The sequence below is a fragment of the Leptonotus elevatus genome, chromosome 18 (assembly GCF_054856555.1).
Source record: "Leptonotus elevatus isolate MCC_2025b chromosome 18, RoL_Lele_1.0, whole genome shotgun sequence".
NCBI classification, from domain to species: domain Eukaryota; kingdom Metazoa; phylum Chordata; class Actinopteri; order Syngnathiformes; family Syngnathidae; genus Leptonotus; species Leptonotus elevatus.
Window position 1 is genome coordinate 12,892,691 of NC_141256.1, and position 18,839 is coordinate 12,911,529.

Sequence of the window (18,839 nt, forward strand, 5' to 3'; positions counted from 1 at the left end):
AAGTAAAAATAATGATTTGGCGTCATGACATAGTCTATTCTTCATGCACAAAAAAAAGTAGCAATCAGGGCTGGGGCTCAATTCTTGAACTCATCCTGAAATACATTTTTTTTCAATTCTTTGCTTCTTTTTTTTTTAATCAACATTTCATTTAACAGCACCCCGCGACCCTCGTGAGGACAAGCGGTTAAGAAAATGGAGGGATGGAATTTAACAACAGTGCTTGAATATGAACACGCGGAACTGCCAATGTGGAATAAACAGATTTGGCTAGGCTGTGTCGTTCAAAGGTACTGCAAAGAGATTCGAACGTTTTGGTAATTTGGTCAAACGAAAATGTTTCTGTTGGTGAGATTTGAGATTTTAGCACTTAGCCTAATGTGAGCTAAACAGATTTGGCTAGGCTTTGTTGTTCAAAAGGTACAGTACTGTACTGCAAAGTGGTTCGAACGCATTGGTAATTTGGTCAAATGTATGCTAAATGCTAAAAACATAGCATTTTCCTCCTTAGTGCCACGGGGTATTGTAAAGAAGCGTGAAACTGCCAAAAAAAACTAACAGACGCCAATTAGCTTTGATTTTTTTATGCTAACAATTTAATAATGCGGAACACACCATTCGATATTAGAAACATTTTTAAATAAACTATTACCTAATTTTCACTGTTGGTGAGATTCATCCTGTCCACGTGAAGCGCACGTCAATACCCCATGGCATTATGGGAAACATTTGAATGTTTTTAGCACTTAGCCTAATGTGGGCTAAACAGATTTGGCTAGGCTATGTTGTTCAAAAGGTACAGTACTGTACTGCAAAGTGGTTTGAACGCATTGGTAATTTGGTCAAATGTATGCTAAATGCTAAAAACATAGCATCCCCCCACCATATACCCCATGGCATTATGGGAAAAAATGTAATGTTGTGAGCAAGTTTAGTTTTTAGTTCCACCAAGGTGTCCAAATGACTTTACCAATACGTCCGAACGACTTAACCAGTCAGTTTGAATGACTTTAAAAAGTAGGTTCGAACGACGCATCCCAGTGAAAACTCCACATTGGCAGTTCCGCGCCTGCGTTCTTGCATGAGTTTACAGTGTATTCTATACGTTTCATCCCCGTTAGGGTCGAACCCGTAACCTCTCGTCTCAATGGAATCCATTGAAATCAAAGTAATTAAAACAGACAAACGAGCATCTCTTCACCGCGTCAGCAATATCGCAGGCTGCTGTCCACTGAGTTGAATGTCAGCCATAATGAAAGACAAGGGCGAGATGGCATATTAGATACGGTGTATATTTTTAATTCCATGCACGTGCCTACGGGCAAAGGCAATGAATATTGTAAGGGCAAAACAACTTCTCTGTTCAGTATCAACATTTTTTTTTTTCAAGCTAGCTGCAGGGAATCCAAAGTCACATAATGCATTTAGTCATAAAACAGATGTCTTATCTTAACACCATGTTTTTCTTGCCAGTAGTGCTAACCACCATTCGGGACTCATCCAACATATTCGGGGAAAATAAGCCCGTAGGACAGACCAGATTTCAAGTGTTTGAAACCATCGCTGAGCGTGGCATCGCACCAGAACTTTAAGTACCTGCCAGACCTCAGTACAGCTAGCTGGATTTGCTTTTTTTTTTTTTTTTATTGTTTTATATTTATGTCCACAAATACTTACTGTAATTATGACTTTACGACAGCTTAATGATAGACTGTGGCGCAGTCGCGCCGCCGTAGGGATGGAACTCCGACCCCATGTGGGCTACATGGGACGTACTTGAAGTAGGCAGACTCGCATTCAACGCATTTATTGCGGTGGTTTACTTATTTTTAAACTGGAGTGAAAGGCAATGAGGGGAGCCGCTTCAATTGGCCGGGAGTCGGCTGCATTCCCACCAGGCGCAAATGCAAACAAATGAAACTGTGATCACCCCCCCCCCCCCGGTAATATTGGAAGCAATACTGTAAATGAATCTGTATACAAAATAAATAGGGCAGTCGGGCAATTGTAATTAATCGCATGACTTCAATAGATAACTCCTGATTAATCACAAATGTTATAACCGTTCTAAATGTACAATCAAATGTACAATAAAATATATATATTTTTAAGTTTTCATACTCTTGTTAACATAAAAGTGGAAACAATGTTAAACTAATTGAAATTTGGCTGCATCTTTTAGTCATTGATACAGTCATTTCATAATAATTCATAACATTGAGTTAAAATTAAAAAGATGTACTGTACTGTAAAAAAAAAAACGAGTGTGATATGGATTTGTGTTGAGGTCATGGTTCTGCCACTAGATGGCATAATTGCATTTGGAAGACATGGGTGGCAGCTCAGTGCATTTTTATTTTTATATTAAGAGTTATCTAATCTTTAACATTAAGTAACTTATACAATTCTGCACTTTTTTAAAATTGTAAAATACAACTTGACCCCAGTCGCCACAAATATATGCATTATTATTACATTTATTACTGCTAAATTTGGACGTGGGCGTGTCTGCTGCATTGCGACTGGAATTCCCCCAGTACAGGCTTTCCAAGTAAGGGGCGGGCATTAATCACGCGAAGAAAAAAAAAAGGAACTTTAAATTAACGCACTAATTTTTGACACCACTGAAAATAAACAATATCAAATGTTTTTGTTTTATAGGTTAGGCTTAGGTTAATATAAAAAAGGTAGTTGCGGCTGTTGTGAAGCAGATTGAGTTGACTTACTAAACACTTTTAGGGCCTTCACTAGCAAAACTTCTTGCAAGGGGCTAGTAAAACATTTCTCCCCCCCCAGCTGATTTAAGCTCCAGCTCGCCCACCCTAAAATATTCCGAGTGAGCGGGAGACAGTCCCGTGTGGGTCCAACTGGCATTGTGCAAAGTCCATTACAAGCCACTGCTATGCATTAGTTATGAATCCCTTTAAGACTTACTTACTTCGGACTGGAGTGCATCTCTTGAGGTGCACGTGCCCATATGAGGGTGTCAAAACACCTCGCGGGCTGTCAAAATCTTTCCAAGCTCTCTTTTGTAGAGATGCACAGAGGCGCCTTTCCGCCGCGACATGTTGGGGGGGAAGAGGCAGAGGCAATACACAGAATTCAAAGTATTTCTCTTACGCCGCACAGTCGAGAGCTGAAGCAATGTGACTCACTCTGGTGTGAAAGCACAGCGCACTTGTGGGAGGATGACATCACAACCCCCTGCAGAGAGAAAAAGAGAAAAAAAAAAAAAAGGAGCCAAGCAGTTGGACCCGGTTCAAGCTTGCGCATATAGGGACACACACACACACACACACACACACGTGTTAAGATATATATGTGCACGCTCTCCCACTTCTCCTCTTTCGCTGCACCAATCGCACGCGAGCACATTGAATAATTGAATTGAAAATTGCATGAGGTGGGCTGAGCCACTTGGTTGGCCAGGATACGGACACGCTGTGACAGGATTTAGGGGGGCTGAGGTTGGAAAATAGGACGGTAGCATGCAACAGATGTTGAGAGGCGTCATGGTTTTCTGTTTTTTTTATGATGATGTGCATTCCGCGGGTTTACCCCCCGCCTGCCTGCTTGCACCTGCAACGACAGCTCAAACACAGGGAGAGTCACTCACTGTCATAGAACCAGCCCCCCCCCCCCAACCCCGCCTCGCCATCACCACCAACAGCATCACAGTACATTCTGCAGTCGAGTGAAAGAACACTCACGCTCAGTCACTCTAATGCGATTGAGGAGAAGGCGGCGAGATTAGAGCTTGATCTCAAAGGCAAGTTGCTGATGCAGTGATTCACCACCAAAAGCAGATTGGGGTGTGTGTGTGTGTTTTTTTTGGGGGTCCAAACTGATGAACACAAGCAAATCTAAAATTTCTCCGCTCTTGTGATTAACATAAAGCACGCTTGTCAGCACAAGCGACGTGTGACAAAGTCCGGGGGAAGAAAAGTGATGATGATTGAAATTATTCTTGACCTGACAATATACAATATTCGCTGAGCGTGCGGCGCGCACGTGGACGGATTACTCGCTGTTTATTGGCATTCCAAGTTCAAGTTTACGGTAGAAATGTGCAAATTCAATGTTTATTTATGTAAATATATTGCAAAAGTTTGATCATTTGATTCTCAACAAGGTTGTTTTTGTAAAAAAAGAAAATAATAATAATTACTTTCATTAAAATAGAAACAAAAATGCTTTTCTGTAAACGGAAATGAACTGAAACTACATTTTACATTTATAAAACTATAATTGTAGCGAAAATGTTATTACTTCTCAACAGGGATTCAAACCACAAATCTATTTTAGACTTCAAAGTCTGACTATTTGATTTGTGGATGATTGTTTTTGTTTTTTTTGAGTTTTTTAAAAAATGAATTTGCACTACCGTTTTACTTGATCTTTTGTAAGCTTCTATAGAAATACGCAAACACAAAAACTAATTCTGAAACTAACAAAAACAACGCATTTTCGATAAAACAAACTCGCTCTGAAAACCACATACGCGTATTGCATTTACTTGAGGAAAAAAACCCACTAAATTTTTTGGGGAGCTTTGTTTTTTGTGTATATATATTTGTTTCTGTTTTACTTCATATTTTTCTGCCACAACAAATATCCAGAAAAACAGGAGAAAAAATTACTCAGAAAAAAAAATATCCGAAAAACGGGGGGAAATATTCCGAAAAACAGACCACAAGTGACTTGTTGCAGACTCGCTAATGGCGGACACTTTCATACTTTGAGAAACAAAGCACCCGCTTCTGCTTTTCAGAGTATTTATTTTCTAGGGTGGGGGTTGTTGGAATAATTTTTTCCACCCTGTTTTTCTGAATATTTTTATGACAACAGAAAACAATATTTAGAAAAACAGAAGAAAAAAAAGCTCCCCAAAAAAGTTTGTCAGAAACAGTTTTTTTTCCAAGTGAATGCAATATGCTTCCGTAGAAAACTACTTAAAACTACCTGAATTCAAAAAACAAAAAATGAAAATTCCAATACTCCCTGATGCTAACACAAAATGTACGCTAAAAAAAAAAGGCTAACGATTAGCATTGACGTCGCAGTACAAACCTATTTAATTAACGAATATTTAAACACGAATGGCACAGCAACATACAGAAAAACGATATGATGAGAATACCCACAAGCATATATTCTTCCAATTGTGTGAAAAATCGAGTTAAATTCCTGCAGCTTTGCCACGATGTACCTTTTCTTCACATCTACGAGTCTTGTCATACGGCTTTGGTCATACGTGCACCACACTGCCCCCTGGAGGGCAAAACAAGACGCTGCAAGTGAAAGAGGATTATCCTTCTGTATTGTAGTGTTTGCCAACTTGTTAAAAACACATTTTAGATAATGAGAGGTTTCGCTTATAAACCCAACTGAGAGTATTGCATTAAACTTACGTCAGTGTGTTAGTTTGGTTTCCGGAGACAATGCTGGGTTTTCCTTGCAGTGTTCTTAATATTGTTGTTGCAAAGCAAAGGGCCTGCTCCCGCCTACTCGGTCCAGTTTCAGAAAAGGAGATGTCAAAGTCCAGGTGGCATGAAAAGATGGACAGAAGGACTCAGTGGTTGTTCCGGCTTTACTTCCACCCACAGTCTCGAAGCCATAAAGCTTCATGTTTCTCTGGCTGGAAACGACGGTCTGGGTGTCTGGGTGGCTTGGCAGGGGGGGCAGCAACAGTTAATTAAAACTGTGAGTCAGGTATTTGAGGATTAGTAGCATGTGCTGGCCTGTCGTCGTCATCATCTCGTGGGAAATGGAGGCTGTGGACACTAATTACATCTCTGCATGAAAATGAGATTCCTGTTTTTGCTCCTTTGGCTGCGTATTATGTTATTCATGCATCGGGAAATCATCAAAAGCCTTCATCCGGCTTGCATTTTGATGACAAAATGATAAATATAGTGATATTGATGACAGCGAAAAACAACTTTTTTTTTGCTTGCGCTTCGAATTATTTCTGCACATTTTTTGCTGTTTTTCTTAAACAAAAATAATAAACCAGATAACATTTAAACATAGTACAATAAACTGGTATATTTTTGTGACTTTTAGTAGGCCACTTTAATACACACTTCAGAAATAACAAATAGCTCTTCGACTGCCACTTGTTGTCGACTGAAAATGACATCACAGTGTCTAACGACCAATCATGGCTCACCTGTTTCCTGGGTTTGGTCATGTGACGTTGGCAAGTGATACTCGACTCATTTTACCATTTTCAGCAGTAGAAAGTTAATATTTTGTCCAGAATTAATTTGATAACTTTATTATCTTTCATGTACAATTAATACCTTTAAAAAATACATTTTCCACTTGCCGTCGATTGAAGATGACATCACCTGTGCGGAGGAAGTAAAGGTAACGGGCGGGCCAATCAGGGCTCAGTTTACCGACGAAATCCAGAAAACAGGTGAGCCATGATTGGTCGTTAACTACCTCCTCAGCACAGGTGATGTCATCTTCAGTCAACAGCAAGTGGCAAAATGTGTTTCTGAAGATATTAACTCATTAAGTGCCATTGACGACTATAGATGTAAAAAAAATTTTTTTTAACTATTTCTAGTTACTTTTGAGTAGAAAGACTATGAAAATCTAAAAAAAATATATATATTGTACATTTAGAACAGATATAAAATTTGTGATTAATCATGAGTTAACTATTGAAGTCATGCAGTTAATTACAATAAAAAAAATAACCGTCTGATGCGATAAAAAGAGCTTATTATTATATTATTATTATTAAAATTAGGGGCGTCAGGCGATTAACATTTTTAATCGTAATTAATTGCATGGATTCACTAGTTAACTCAGGATTAATCATACATTTTCTATCTGTTCTAAATGTACAGTAAAACAATTCTAGGTTTTCATACTCTTGTTAACAAAAGTGGAAAAATATGTTAAATAGAAATAGTTTTGACGTCTATAGATGCCACATTCAATGGCAGTGAATGTGTTAATGGTTCATGGAAAAATAATGAACTTATCACATTGATTATAGACAAAATACTAACTTTTTACTGCTGAAAATGTCTCAATGAGTCAAGTATCCGCCCTGATGCACTGTGATGTCCTTTTCAGTCGACAGGAAGTGGCAGTACAAGACAAAATGGCCGCCCCCTGAGATGGATAACAATGTGTTAATTGTGCTGAACATTTTTGACTTGACTTCCCCTTACATTTTTATATGATCACTTCTACAACATTCCAAAGAAAGGTGAGCTTTTTTTTTAAATAATTGGAACCATGTTGAAAAAGACTCACAACTTCCGTCTCACGTTCGCTTCAGCCATGACCCCGAGTGAACTCTTGAAAGCCTTTAAATCTTCAGCGAGGAGCATCAAACTAACTTGTTGTCATCTTATGTATTAAACCTGTCAAATCGATGCAAATGGATTAGGGAGGTGCCGTGTGCCGTATCAAAAGAGCATTAAATAAACTAAATGTACTCGCGTACCTTGAGTGGACACGCGTGGGTGATACGTGTCAGTGTGCGCGTTCCCAATACGCGCGCGCGCGCTCGCGTGTGCGTGTCACTCAGCCTTGGCGCTAGAGAGCGAGCTGTCATATCAGTGCCACATGCATATTCATGATGATGCTGATGTCACCCCCGGGCGCTTGAACGAGTTGACAACATGAACAACTCGGATGTACAAAAAGCTTTGCGTTTTTTTTTTTTTCTCGGTTGGCTGTCAACGTCTTACAAGTTCATCACCAGCAGTTTCAGTGAATGGAGACTAAGTAGCTTCTTAAATAGTTTAGGAGGAAATTGGGACGTTGTTGGTATTATTGCAGGCAGAAATGGCCCCACACGTGGCGCTGTAAATTAAATATAATACACGAGTAGGTCGTTCCTCGACTATGAGATATTTTTATGTTGCATCTGCCATCTAGTGGTCAAATTAAAAAGCTACATTAAAAACTCGCAGGTGGGAATTGATATATTTGAATGCCTAAAATCTGTCTACATTATTGCTATTCACGAGACTATTTTATTACTTGTTATAGTTGGCCTTTTGTATTAATTACGGTTTAATGGTAAAAAAAAAAAAGAAAAGAAATTTGGGACATTTATGTTCTTTTTTAATGTATTTTTCTTTTTCATTTTGACAATTGAAAGGTATTGAATCTTATAGTTTTCTTTTTTTCTACTTTTTATTTATTATCTATTTATTTTAATTCAAACTTTTTGCAACTAATTACACTCACTCGTCAACAGGAAAATGTCATCAAAGATGGCTGCCTAAGCATGCTGATTAAAAAACGGTTTTTTTTTTTCTAGCATGTCAGATTTTTTAGATATTTTCATCCCTAATTTAACACTTAATTCATAAATATTACATGTATTATTATTATTATTATTATGAAAACCTGATGTGCTAGAGAAAAATTGAGGGCAAATTGTCCCAAAAAAATCCTCTTGTACAAGTTTACTTGCACCTCTGATTTAAAAAATGTAGTAAACATTTATTGACCAGTGTTTCAAGCAAAGTTCAAGTTATCCAAAATGTATTTATTTATTAATTAAAAAAAACATACTCACATACTCATTTTATGACATTTAAAATTGTGCAGCTATTCTCTGTTGTGCTACTTATATTCTTATACAGTACACGAGTCAAATGTGTGACTATATATTTTCTCAAATTAAATCAGGTAAATATGCAGAAAAAGCCAAAAATAAGAGTTTAAAAATAAAAGTGTGAGAAAAACACTATATTTTGTTTATATATAAGTGCTTAAACTACGTCAATGGGCAAAAAAAAATTAAGCCCAAAATTACTAGTAATATTTTTTTGTGTCTTGTGTGTTTTTGAACCAATTCTGATGCTTGACTTCACAAAAAAATCGGAAACTTTGCGTAGCATAATAACAGTATCACGCATCTCTTGAGCGCTTGTCATTCTCTCCATAAACAAGAAAACAGCCTTGAACACAGTTTTAAATCTGCGAGTATTTACTCATAAACATGTGACAACTTTGCTTCAAGAATAATATGCTGCATTCTGCTTGTACAATGTCATATATTTCCACAAATACTAGTAAAGTAGATGCAAAGAAGGAAGATTTTTTTTTTTTTTTTAAACACCACACTTGCATTATAATTCCGGAGTTGAGGATCCAGAACAGCATTCAACATGACCCAAACGCACACACACACACACACACACACGCATACTGTCAAGTAGCGTTGAAGACTACGAAAAAGGATGCACACAAAGTGGATGTTCATTCTGTCTCTGAGAGGCATCTCTGGTTGAATCATAGTTGGATTTACAGCCAGCTGATATTTAACTTCACTGAAGTTGCAATCAAATCAGAAAACGGTTCACTTGTCTCCGGGATGAAGCGAGAGTTGTTAAAGATGTTGGCTATGCACTTACCTTCGTTCAGTGCCATTGACGGCGCTAGACGTAAAAAAAAAAATCAAAAAAAAAATCAATTTGAACTCATTCACTCCCAGCCATTTTCACTGAAGCAACCCCATTCGCTCCTGGCTGGTTTACTGGATTTGGACTGATTTTGCAATGTCCACAGAATATTCCGTTCTATTGCTATAAAAACATGGAACCTACCAAAAGAAAGATTAGAGTCTCTTCTTTCACCAGCAAAAGGGAAAGGAAAAGTATATTTGCATCTGTTTCCGTTTTGCTGCAAGAAAATAGGAAAAAGGGCTTGTTGCAACATGGCCCTGGTTGATCTCTTATACTCTGCTGCCACCTACTGGCCGTTTTTTGTAACCACTACCATTGCTTTAAGCCACCTTTTCATGTAGGAAGCTATATCAAAGCCTTCTGTATGCTCTAGCATTACAAAAAAAATAAAACATTAAAAACGTAGAAATACGTTTTTGGGAGTGAAGAACAAAGTTTTAAAAACGTATTTATACGTTTCTGGGTTTGAGTGAGTTTACTGGGCTGGCAGCGAATGAGTTAAATGTATTTGGATGCTAATTCTACATTTTGACAAGCTCAATTTGAAGATGATTTCAATTCCTCGTAATCAATGTGTGCATTAAAGTAAACGATCAGGCGCGGGAGCGCACAACACAACACAAAAAAAAAAAAACGTCCCTGAACGCCTCCCCGGCCTTACATTTAGGGACACCTGCTGCATCAGTTGAAGAAAAAAAAAGTACCAATGTATTATGTACTCACTGAAATACACTGAAGAGGTGGATGATGGGCAAATGGGAGAACAATGTTCATTTGCTCTGGTGGGGGGAAAAGATGACATGGAACAAATCAAGTCATGGAATAGTTGAGAGACATTCCCAAAAGATTACACTGCATGCGTGTAATATAAAAAGTCGTTTGAGCATTTCATCAATTTGGAGTTTAGAGAGTAGATATGAAGGATATCAAATAAATTGCTCAAATGCCGTTTGAGCAGTACTTGCATACTCGGAGGCCAAACGTGGCACGAGTAGTGGAAAACGTCTACTGGTGAGCCGAATTGTTTAACTGGAGCGCACGACGACACTGACCTGAAGTTTGAAGTCCAATAAATGCTCAAACGGCTTTTCCAAATGCACAATTTCGCCACACGTCAGTTGCGTCTTTTAACACCAGCAGCCTTTGCCCTGCTCGGCGGAGCCGCCGTCGCGCAGTCCCTCCTCCTCCTCCAGAGCCGCCAGGTTCAGCTCGTCGTTCAGAGACATCCGCAGAAGGTCCAGGTCCTTCTTGTTGGCCGCCAGCACCTGCTCGGCCAGTCGTGTAAACGTCTTGATGGAATGTAAAATGAGAGTCGTTTCTTTCCGTTTTGGAACCAAGGGATTTTTTTTTTTAGAACCACGAAAAACTAGCGGTGTCAAATTTTGTGCGTTAATTTAAAGTTAATGTTAAGTAAAAAAAAATTGCAGTAATAAATGTAATAATAGTTATTTTATGTTAAAGATTAGATAGCTCGCCTCTTAATATGAGAAGAAAAATGCACTGAGCTGTCACCAACGTCTTACAAATGCAATTATGCCATCTAGTGGCAGAAAAATGACCTCAACGCAAATCAATATAACACTCGTTTTATACAATATAGAACATCTATTTAATTATAACTCGATTTTATGAATTATGAAATTACTGTTTCAATGACTAAAAGATGCAGACATATTTCCATTAGCTTAAAAAGTTTTGCCACTTTTATGTTAACAAGCGTGTGAAACTTAGAAAAACTTTTTTATTGTACATTTTGTACATTTAGAACAGATAATTTTATTTTAATTTTATTTTATTATTTTATTAATCGCGAGTTAACTATTGAAGTCATGCGATTAATTACGATAAAAAATTTGAATAGCCTGACGCCGCTACTAAAAAAAAAACCGAATGATGATCGTAGTAGTCATAGTGCGATGCAACTTTCTCACCTCTGTTATGTTCTGGTTGGTGAAGGCACTTGTCTCAAAAAAATCCATTCCATAAGCTCGGGCAAGCTGGAGGATATAAATCAATAACATTTTAGGCTTTTGCTTCTCACATAAAAACAACTGATGCACATTTAACTCATTCACTGCCATTGACGGTTATAGACGTCAAATATTCATTTGAACTATTAACCTCGATTTTTTTTAATGTACATTTAGAACAGATATCAAATTTGTGATTAATCGTGAGTTAACTCGTTAAGTCATGCAATTAATCATGATTTTAATTGCCAAATTTTTTATTGTAATTAATCGCATGACTTCAATAGTTAACTCACGATTAATCATAAAATTTGATATCTGTTCTAAATGTACAATATTTTTTTTCCTAGGTTTTCATACTCTTGTTAACAAAAGTGGGGGGGAAAAATGTTAAACTAATAGAAATAGTTCAAATAATTTCTTCACGTCAATAGCCGTCAATGGCGAGTGAATGAGTTCATGAAAAACGTGCACCACTCACTGTCGTCACTGAAAACGTGATTTAAAATTCAGTTCATTATTTCGTTTTTAGAACAGAGCTTTACTATGATCCCAAAAGAGGACACTTTATGCAATATGTTGATCATTTGTATGTGCACAAATCTTTTATAATTATTACTTCTTTTTTTTAAGTTATATATTTTTTTGTATCCAAATAACAGACCTTCCAAAGTTTTGGGGTTTTAAGTCTTTTTTTTTTTTTTCAATCAGAAATGTTAGGAGGTACTTGGCTGAAAAAACATTTCACAGGGGGTACGTCACTGCAAAGAGGTTGGGTCGAGTCATCCTGAAATATCACCCAAAAGCCGAATACCCCCAAATTTTTGTGAGGAATGTATAAAGCCCACCTTGACACCCTGCTCTGTGGCCACCTGCCTCTTGTCCACCTCATCCGATTTGTTCCCGACCAGGATCTTTTGAACCTTCTCCGGAGCGTACTACGGGAAATGCGAAATGAAGAGCGGGGGCGACTCGGTTACAAAATGACAATCAAACCAAAACGTGGCGGCCGACCGCTCACCTCGTCCACGTCACTGGCCCACTTCATGATGTGCTGGAACGAGCGTTCGCTCGTGATGTCGTAGACCAGGAAAATTCCCTGAGGGCAGATCGCAGATTGCGAGATGTTAATTAGCAAGACGCCAGAGAGAGCGCAGGCGATTATAAATTGCGCATTGGCAGGCCGGAGGGTGCGTTAAAAGGGAGGCGATCTTCCCATTTTATTATCAGTTTTCCAGTAAATAGAAAATTCTATTTTAGTAGATTGGAACGTTCGGTGCAGCCTGCGGGCGCAATTGCATAGTGACAGGACTTGTTAGCAAGATTAACATCAAGACTCTTTTAGTGTCTGCAGTGCATTTTTTTTTTTTACCTCAGCTACGGAAAGGCAGGATAACAGCAGTCTTTGAATACAAAAACAACAGCACCTCGACACACAACAGCGTGATAACGCTCAAAGCCGGACTAGCGAGATTCAAACCCGAGTCTCAAAACTGTGAGGCAGGCGTGCTAACGCATTAAGAACGGCTTTCAGCATTTCTTCTGTCAGGAATCCTTAGTGTATCAAATCTAAATGTGCCAAATAAGTTCTCCAACAAAACAATCACTTTTTTTTTACAAAAAAAGGAAAAAGAATGCAATTAAAGAAAAAAATGTTTTTTTTTAATATGCAGCATAAAAACAGAAAATAAAAAAATCATATCTAAATTTCAAAAATAAATGCAATTAAAACAATCAAATAATTATGATTAAGAAATTATTTTAAAACTTATTAATAATATAATTACTCAAAAAATGTGCCCTGTAAGTTCTTCAACAAAACATGATACAATATTACAATAAAAAATAATACCATTTAAAATGACTACTAATGAATTAAAAAATGAATTAAAAATTGCTAAAGATTAATATCTAAAAGTGCCATATATGTTCTTCCACAAAACAATCTGATAACAATAAAAAAATGCAATTAAAATAATGATTTTTTTAATTAATTAAAAAAATAAATGTATAAAAATCCTACAAATTAATATCTAAATGTGCCAATGTGGATTTGTCAACAAAATAATCTGATTAAAATAAAAAAAAACTGAATGCAATTACCACAATGAAAAAATAATGATTTATTGGCAATAAAACATATAAATCAAAATTGAAGAAATGATTTTTGCTCCATGTTGAGACGCAATTACTACCTGCGCTCGCCTGTAGTACTGCTTGGTGATGGTCTGGTAGCGTTCTTGGCCTGCAGTGTCCCTGGGAAAACAAATACATACACATCAAAACAATAATATTGCCATGATGTTTACAGGAAGTGAAAGCGTGGCGTTTATCCAACCCATTGAGGTGTCAACTATGTTGAAGTCAACTGAGGAGCTAAGTATCATAGCTATCATTGAATGCTTGATATTCTGCATGTTGTGCAATAGCATCAACACACAACGGAATAAAAATATTCCTCGACATGTGGGGGTGTGGCCACCGTCTAGCTCCACCCCTGAAATGAGAATACAGTACTATATACTGTACAATGGACAACAATGACCTTTTCAAAGACATAAATATCCGCTTCGGCAGCGAGAGCTACTGGTGCAATAACACATATCACACACACGTTGTGAATGCTTACCAAATTTGGATTCGCACTTTGATACCATCTACTAGCAGTGTCTTCATTTTGAAGTCGATCCCTGCAGGGGACAAAAAGTGAGGTGTGAACAAACAATGCAGTTTATTTTTATTTATTTCACCATTCTTAAAGCAACACTAAGGAACTTTCAATTTCAGTTGATTATGGCGGCGCCATATGGACAAAAGCGGTAATGTTATGCCTGAAGGAAGACCACATTTCCCATGAGGACAAGCGCAAAGCCAGGCCCATGTTACTCCTTGACTGTTCGTTAGTTTCCCTTTTTCTTTTTTCTTTTTTGTCTCCTCAGACAAAACTTTTCAGTTGTTTTGCATCTTCTGCCAGGAAAGCAGTAATCGTGCGTCGACATTCAAATTGACTTCCGTCTTTGTAACGAATGGGGAAAGGGGGAAGTGACTTATGCCATAAAGCAGTTTTAAGTTGATGTGTCATCAGAAGAGCTATGAAAATATTTTATTAAGGTTGAAAAGTTCCTTAGTGCTACTTTAACGTGTGTTTGATGTGTTAAACACGCTATGAAAAACTGGGTGAAGTTGAATTATTTATTTTTTAAATGCCATTAAAAATATATACACTGTTATTTGTACCATTTCCTTTACCCTAGAAAAAAAAATCATAAGGCCTGGGATGTTCTACATCTTAAAAAAGAAAATAGCCTGATAGCATTTGGTCGGAAAAATGAATACAAAAATCAGCACTATGTAACTGATAGAAACAAATACAAAAGTCCATATTTATTGCAGTTTTTGTGGTTTATGTTTAATAAATGGCTTTCAATGCCCAAGAATAAAAACTGGGACGAACAAGAATCTGTCGAATTGTCTTATATCACCATCCTAGCTAATTAGCTTGTTAGCATAAAGACATAAAAATTAACAAATCTCTCTCTCTCCCCCCCTCTCTCTCTAGCTCTATCCTTCTCTCTCTCTCTCTCGCTCTGTCCTTTGTCTCTCTCTCTCTCTCTGTCCTTCTCTCTCTCTCTCTTGCTCGCTCTGTCCTTCTCTCTCTCTCTCTCTCTCTCTCGCTCTATCCTTCTCTCTCTCTCTCTCTCGCTCTGTCCTTCTCTCTCTCTCTCTCTCTCTCTCTCTGTCTCTCTCTCTCTGTCCTTCTCTCTCTTTCTCTCTCACCCCGGTTTAAATTCTTGGGCATTGAAAGCCATTCATTTAACAGAAATCACAAAAACTGCAACATGTATGTATCTTTCAGCCATTTTACAGCAGCCTCTGTCAAACAGGAAGCAGACTTGCGAGTATGTGGACCAACAAACAGAGGACTTTTCTTTTTTCCCCTCACTTAGCTTTATCATAGCAAAGCGCTCCACCTGAATCCTTCCTCGTTATTAAATGTAAATCCTTCTCAACTCGTACTTACTTTCCATTCCCCGCATGGCCGCCTCCACTGACTAACGCCCCTGAAGTCAGTAAAAAAGTAAAGCCGCAGCACTTCTACAGACCACAGTATTCCCCGAGAAGTCAATTAACGGCTTATCTCGGTTAAACTGACTCACACCCAAGTGACCCGGCGTCCCACTGTGGGGAAAAAAGACGACCGAGTTCAATCGATTTTCATTTTCATTCCATTTCTAAGTTCACACAAAGATGACCAAAGGTTTATAAGCCATAACCAATATCATATTCTTGAGTTTGTGACTCAAAAAAACGCAACATTCATTAAAACAAAGCATGTAATTAAGGCCCATCTTTAAGAGCTTCTGCCGAAGCTTAAAAAACAAAACAAAAAAACAGATGGCATTTCTGCAGCTTACATTCTCCATTGTCACAACGGTTGAACAAAACAATACGGCAGTGTGCATTTAATGGAACATGGCTGAGCTTCACTATCAGCGGGCCTTGAGCAAGCGAAGGGGAACAAATCCCAAAGTGACTTGACAAATGAACTGAGCGTGTTCCAGCATTCGCCACAGATGAGCTGGTGACATTTGTCAACGTGTCGGGAGGACACGGACGGCTCATGGATGGAGAGATGAACGGATGAATGGGCAGATGCGCCAATCCTTTAGGAAAAAAAAAAAAGGCTTGTCAGCCGTGACATTATCATTACGACCGGAACAGCTGCCGGACTTTTACATCGCAGCAACGGGAAGCAAAGGAAGCATCTGTTCCTCATAATGCTGTAAACTTCATGACATTTACGGCTTTGATATCGTCGTTATGTGATAATTCCAACTTATTGTCAGATCTTGAATATGACTGTGATGGGAATTTGATGTGTAATAGAAGTGCAGTCCATATGTTTACATATCGTTTCGTGAAAGACGAAAAGTTGAAGTGATAAAGCCACAATATTTTTTTTTAATATTGTTGTCATTTGATTTCTAACTTATTGATTTATGTTTATGTAGGGCCGTGCAATAATTTTAAATTCAACTACAATTTCAATTATTACACAACAATTACAAAATCAGCATTATCGTAAAAAAGAAAAGAAAAGATTATTAATACTAATTTTGAGTTGTTTAAATGTATACATTAGCACCTTTTTTAATTTTTAATAACTAATTTAATAAATTTGTCCAAAAGGAACTTTTTTATTATTATTATTATTATAATAGTGTTTTACATAATTCTAGTTTTTTAAAAATTTGTTATGTTTAAAAATGTTCTTGTTTTGTACCCCAATTTTTTTTTGCCCTAATCGTGATTTAAATTAACAAAATAATCATGATTAATATTTTCTTCATAATCGATCAGCCCTATGTTTACGCCATACTTGTTTGGTAAAATAATAATCTTTTCTTTAAAAAAAAAAAGATTATTAAAAATAAATAATGTTTTAATTTAATTTGTAATCGTAATCAATCGTATGACTTCACTAGTTAACTCGAGATTAATCAAAAATGTTATATCTGTTGTAAATGTACAACAAAAAACAATTCTAGGCTTTCATACTCCTGTTAACAATTTTTTTTTTTAACTAATTCAGTTCAAATTAATTTTTGACGTCTACTGCCGTCAATGGCAGTGAATGAGTTAATCATGTGGAAATATCTACAGTATGTCCATCTTTCTGATACGATAGGGACTGTAAAAACGAACCCCAGTACCTGAATCGAACCCAGAGCCTCCGAACAATAAGACAGATTGACTAACCACTAGTTCACTATGCTGCATGACGTTAAAATAAAATATTACAGTCTGTCTTTTCAAATTAAGTTGAGGCAGCCTGCTTTCAAATTTCAGTCAATCCACATTATTTATTTGCATGACCTTGTCTGAACAATGCGCTTCCTTTTCAATAAAAAGCTATTTAGCTGTCATTTCCTGACTTTATAATGTCAACCCGGGTGCAAAAGGGTCACTTCCATGTTACAGGCGATGTCTGCAAACAAACGCCACAACATAATTACTTTCCACAGTGGAAAGAAAAACAACACTGCACAGTTATGTCAAAGTTCTTCGTTCACAATGGTAAATAAAAACAAATAAAGGTAAACAAACTATTACTAACGGGTGTCAGTATAATGCAGTGCAGTTTTACGCCACAGTAAAAACACTTGCTAAATTAACAACTGTTTCTAAGAATAGATCTGAAAGGCCTAACTTGCGTCACAGTTATCCTTCAGAATGAAAACTATTTTTGTGATAGCCTCTTGATCTTTTTTTTTTTTAATTTGACATAAAAAGAATGAATAAAAACGACCTTGATCAAAAATATTGCTTTTGCTAAACTAATGTTAGCTGGTTTGAATGTGCCCCTCTGACATAAACCCTGGCCCCCGCCAGCCCACTCAAAGTGGTCTAGAACCGCCACTGGAGTGACCCTGAAGAAGGTAATGAATGAATTAGCATTAGCAAAACAACAAAATTGATTCATGTAATTAGATTTTTTTTTGTTTAATTAGTTAATTAGTAGAATTGGAACTTCATATACATGTTGAGTAGTTGATCGATGGGACGCCTCCTGCAGGCGACATAATTATCTACTCTGTGGAAAGGTTGCGGGTTCAACTCTTAGCTCAGGCTCTCCCTGGACTAGTCGCCGGCCCATCACAGGGGAAATGATCAAACACAGTTCAATGTTGGTTAACAACAGCAACTATAAAAGGAAAACATTAATTTTCTAAAATGTGTATTGGAACAAAAAAGCTGCCAGTTTGATCTGGTTAGGCATTCTCCCATTAGATTAAGACCTATAATGCAACATATTTCAAATATAGTTTGTACTGGCGCTTACCTATAGTTGAAATGTGAGACGGGTGAAATTCATTGTCGGTGAATCTGCATAGCAAACATGTCTTTCCAACCCCAGAGTCTCCGAGAAGCAGGAGTCGGAAGAGCACATCGTACTGCTTCGCCATGGTGTTGAATTAAAAGAAAAGGAAGGAAATAAAAAAGCTGCCAGTCGGCTAACTCAGCGACGAATGGCTCCCTCCCCACTCTCGAGCCATGTCTGTTTCAAGTGGCAACGTCACAATTTGTTTCTTGTTGTGGACTGAGAGACAAAACAAGGATGCTCGCGCTTGTTTCCCCACCCGCCGAGGCAGCCTCCTCCTGTGGGTGCGGTGAATCCCTGTTAAGGTCGTGGAAGAATGGTTATTTCCGGTTACTGTCTTTGACATTTCTTAACAAATTTGCTTATGAAACACGGGTATAGATTAAAATAAATATACAAATGATACCATGTGTGTTATTAAAATATCGAGTTATATTTATAAATGCGTTAGGAGGGTATGGGGCATGTTTTTATAATACAGTTCCGCTGTCTTCTATATTTTATTTTGAAAGGCCAACCGTTCGTTATCCGGTTCTT

At 37.5% G+C, this 18,839-nt stretch overlaps 1 protein-coding gene across 1 annotated transcript; it reads right to left on the reverse strand.

The window, feature by feature from the left end:
- Positions 1-8,948: 8,948 nt before the first annotated feature.
- Positions 8,949-18,594, reverse strand: rab15 (RAB15, member RAS oncogene family). Its single transcript, XM_086061115.1, has 7 exons — positions 18,264-18,594; positions 14,049-14,109; positions 13,615-13,675; positions 12,441-12,518; positions 12,268-12,357; positions 11,381-11,446; positions 8,949-10,738 (listed from the first exon to the last, which is right to left on the reverse strand). The coding sequence occupies exons 1-7, from the start codon at positions 18,385-18,387 to the stop codon at positions 10,577-10,579; spliced, it is 642 nt and encodes a 213-aa protein (XP_085917241.1). The 5' UTR covers positions 18,388-18,594; the 3' UTR covers positions 8,949-10,576.
- Between the last annotated feature and the right edge of the window lie 245 nt (positions 18,595-18,839).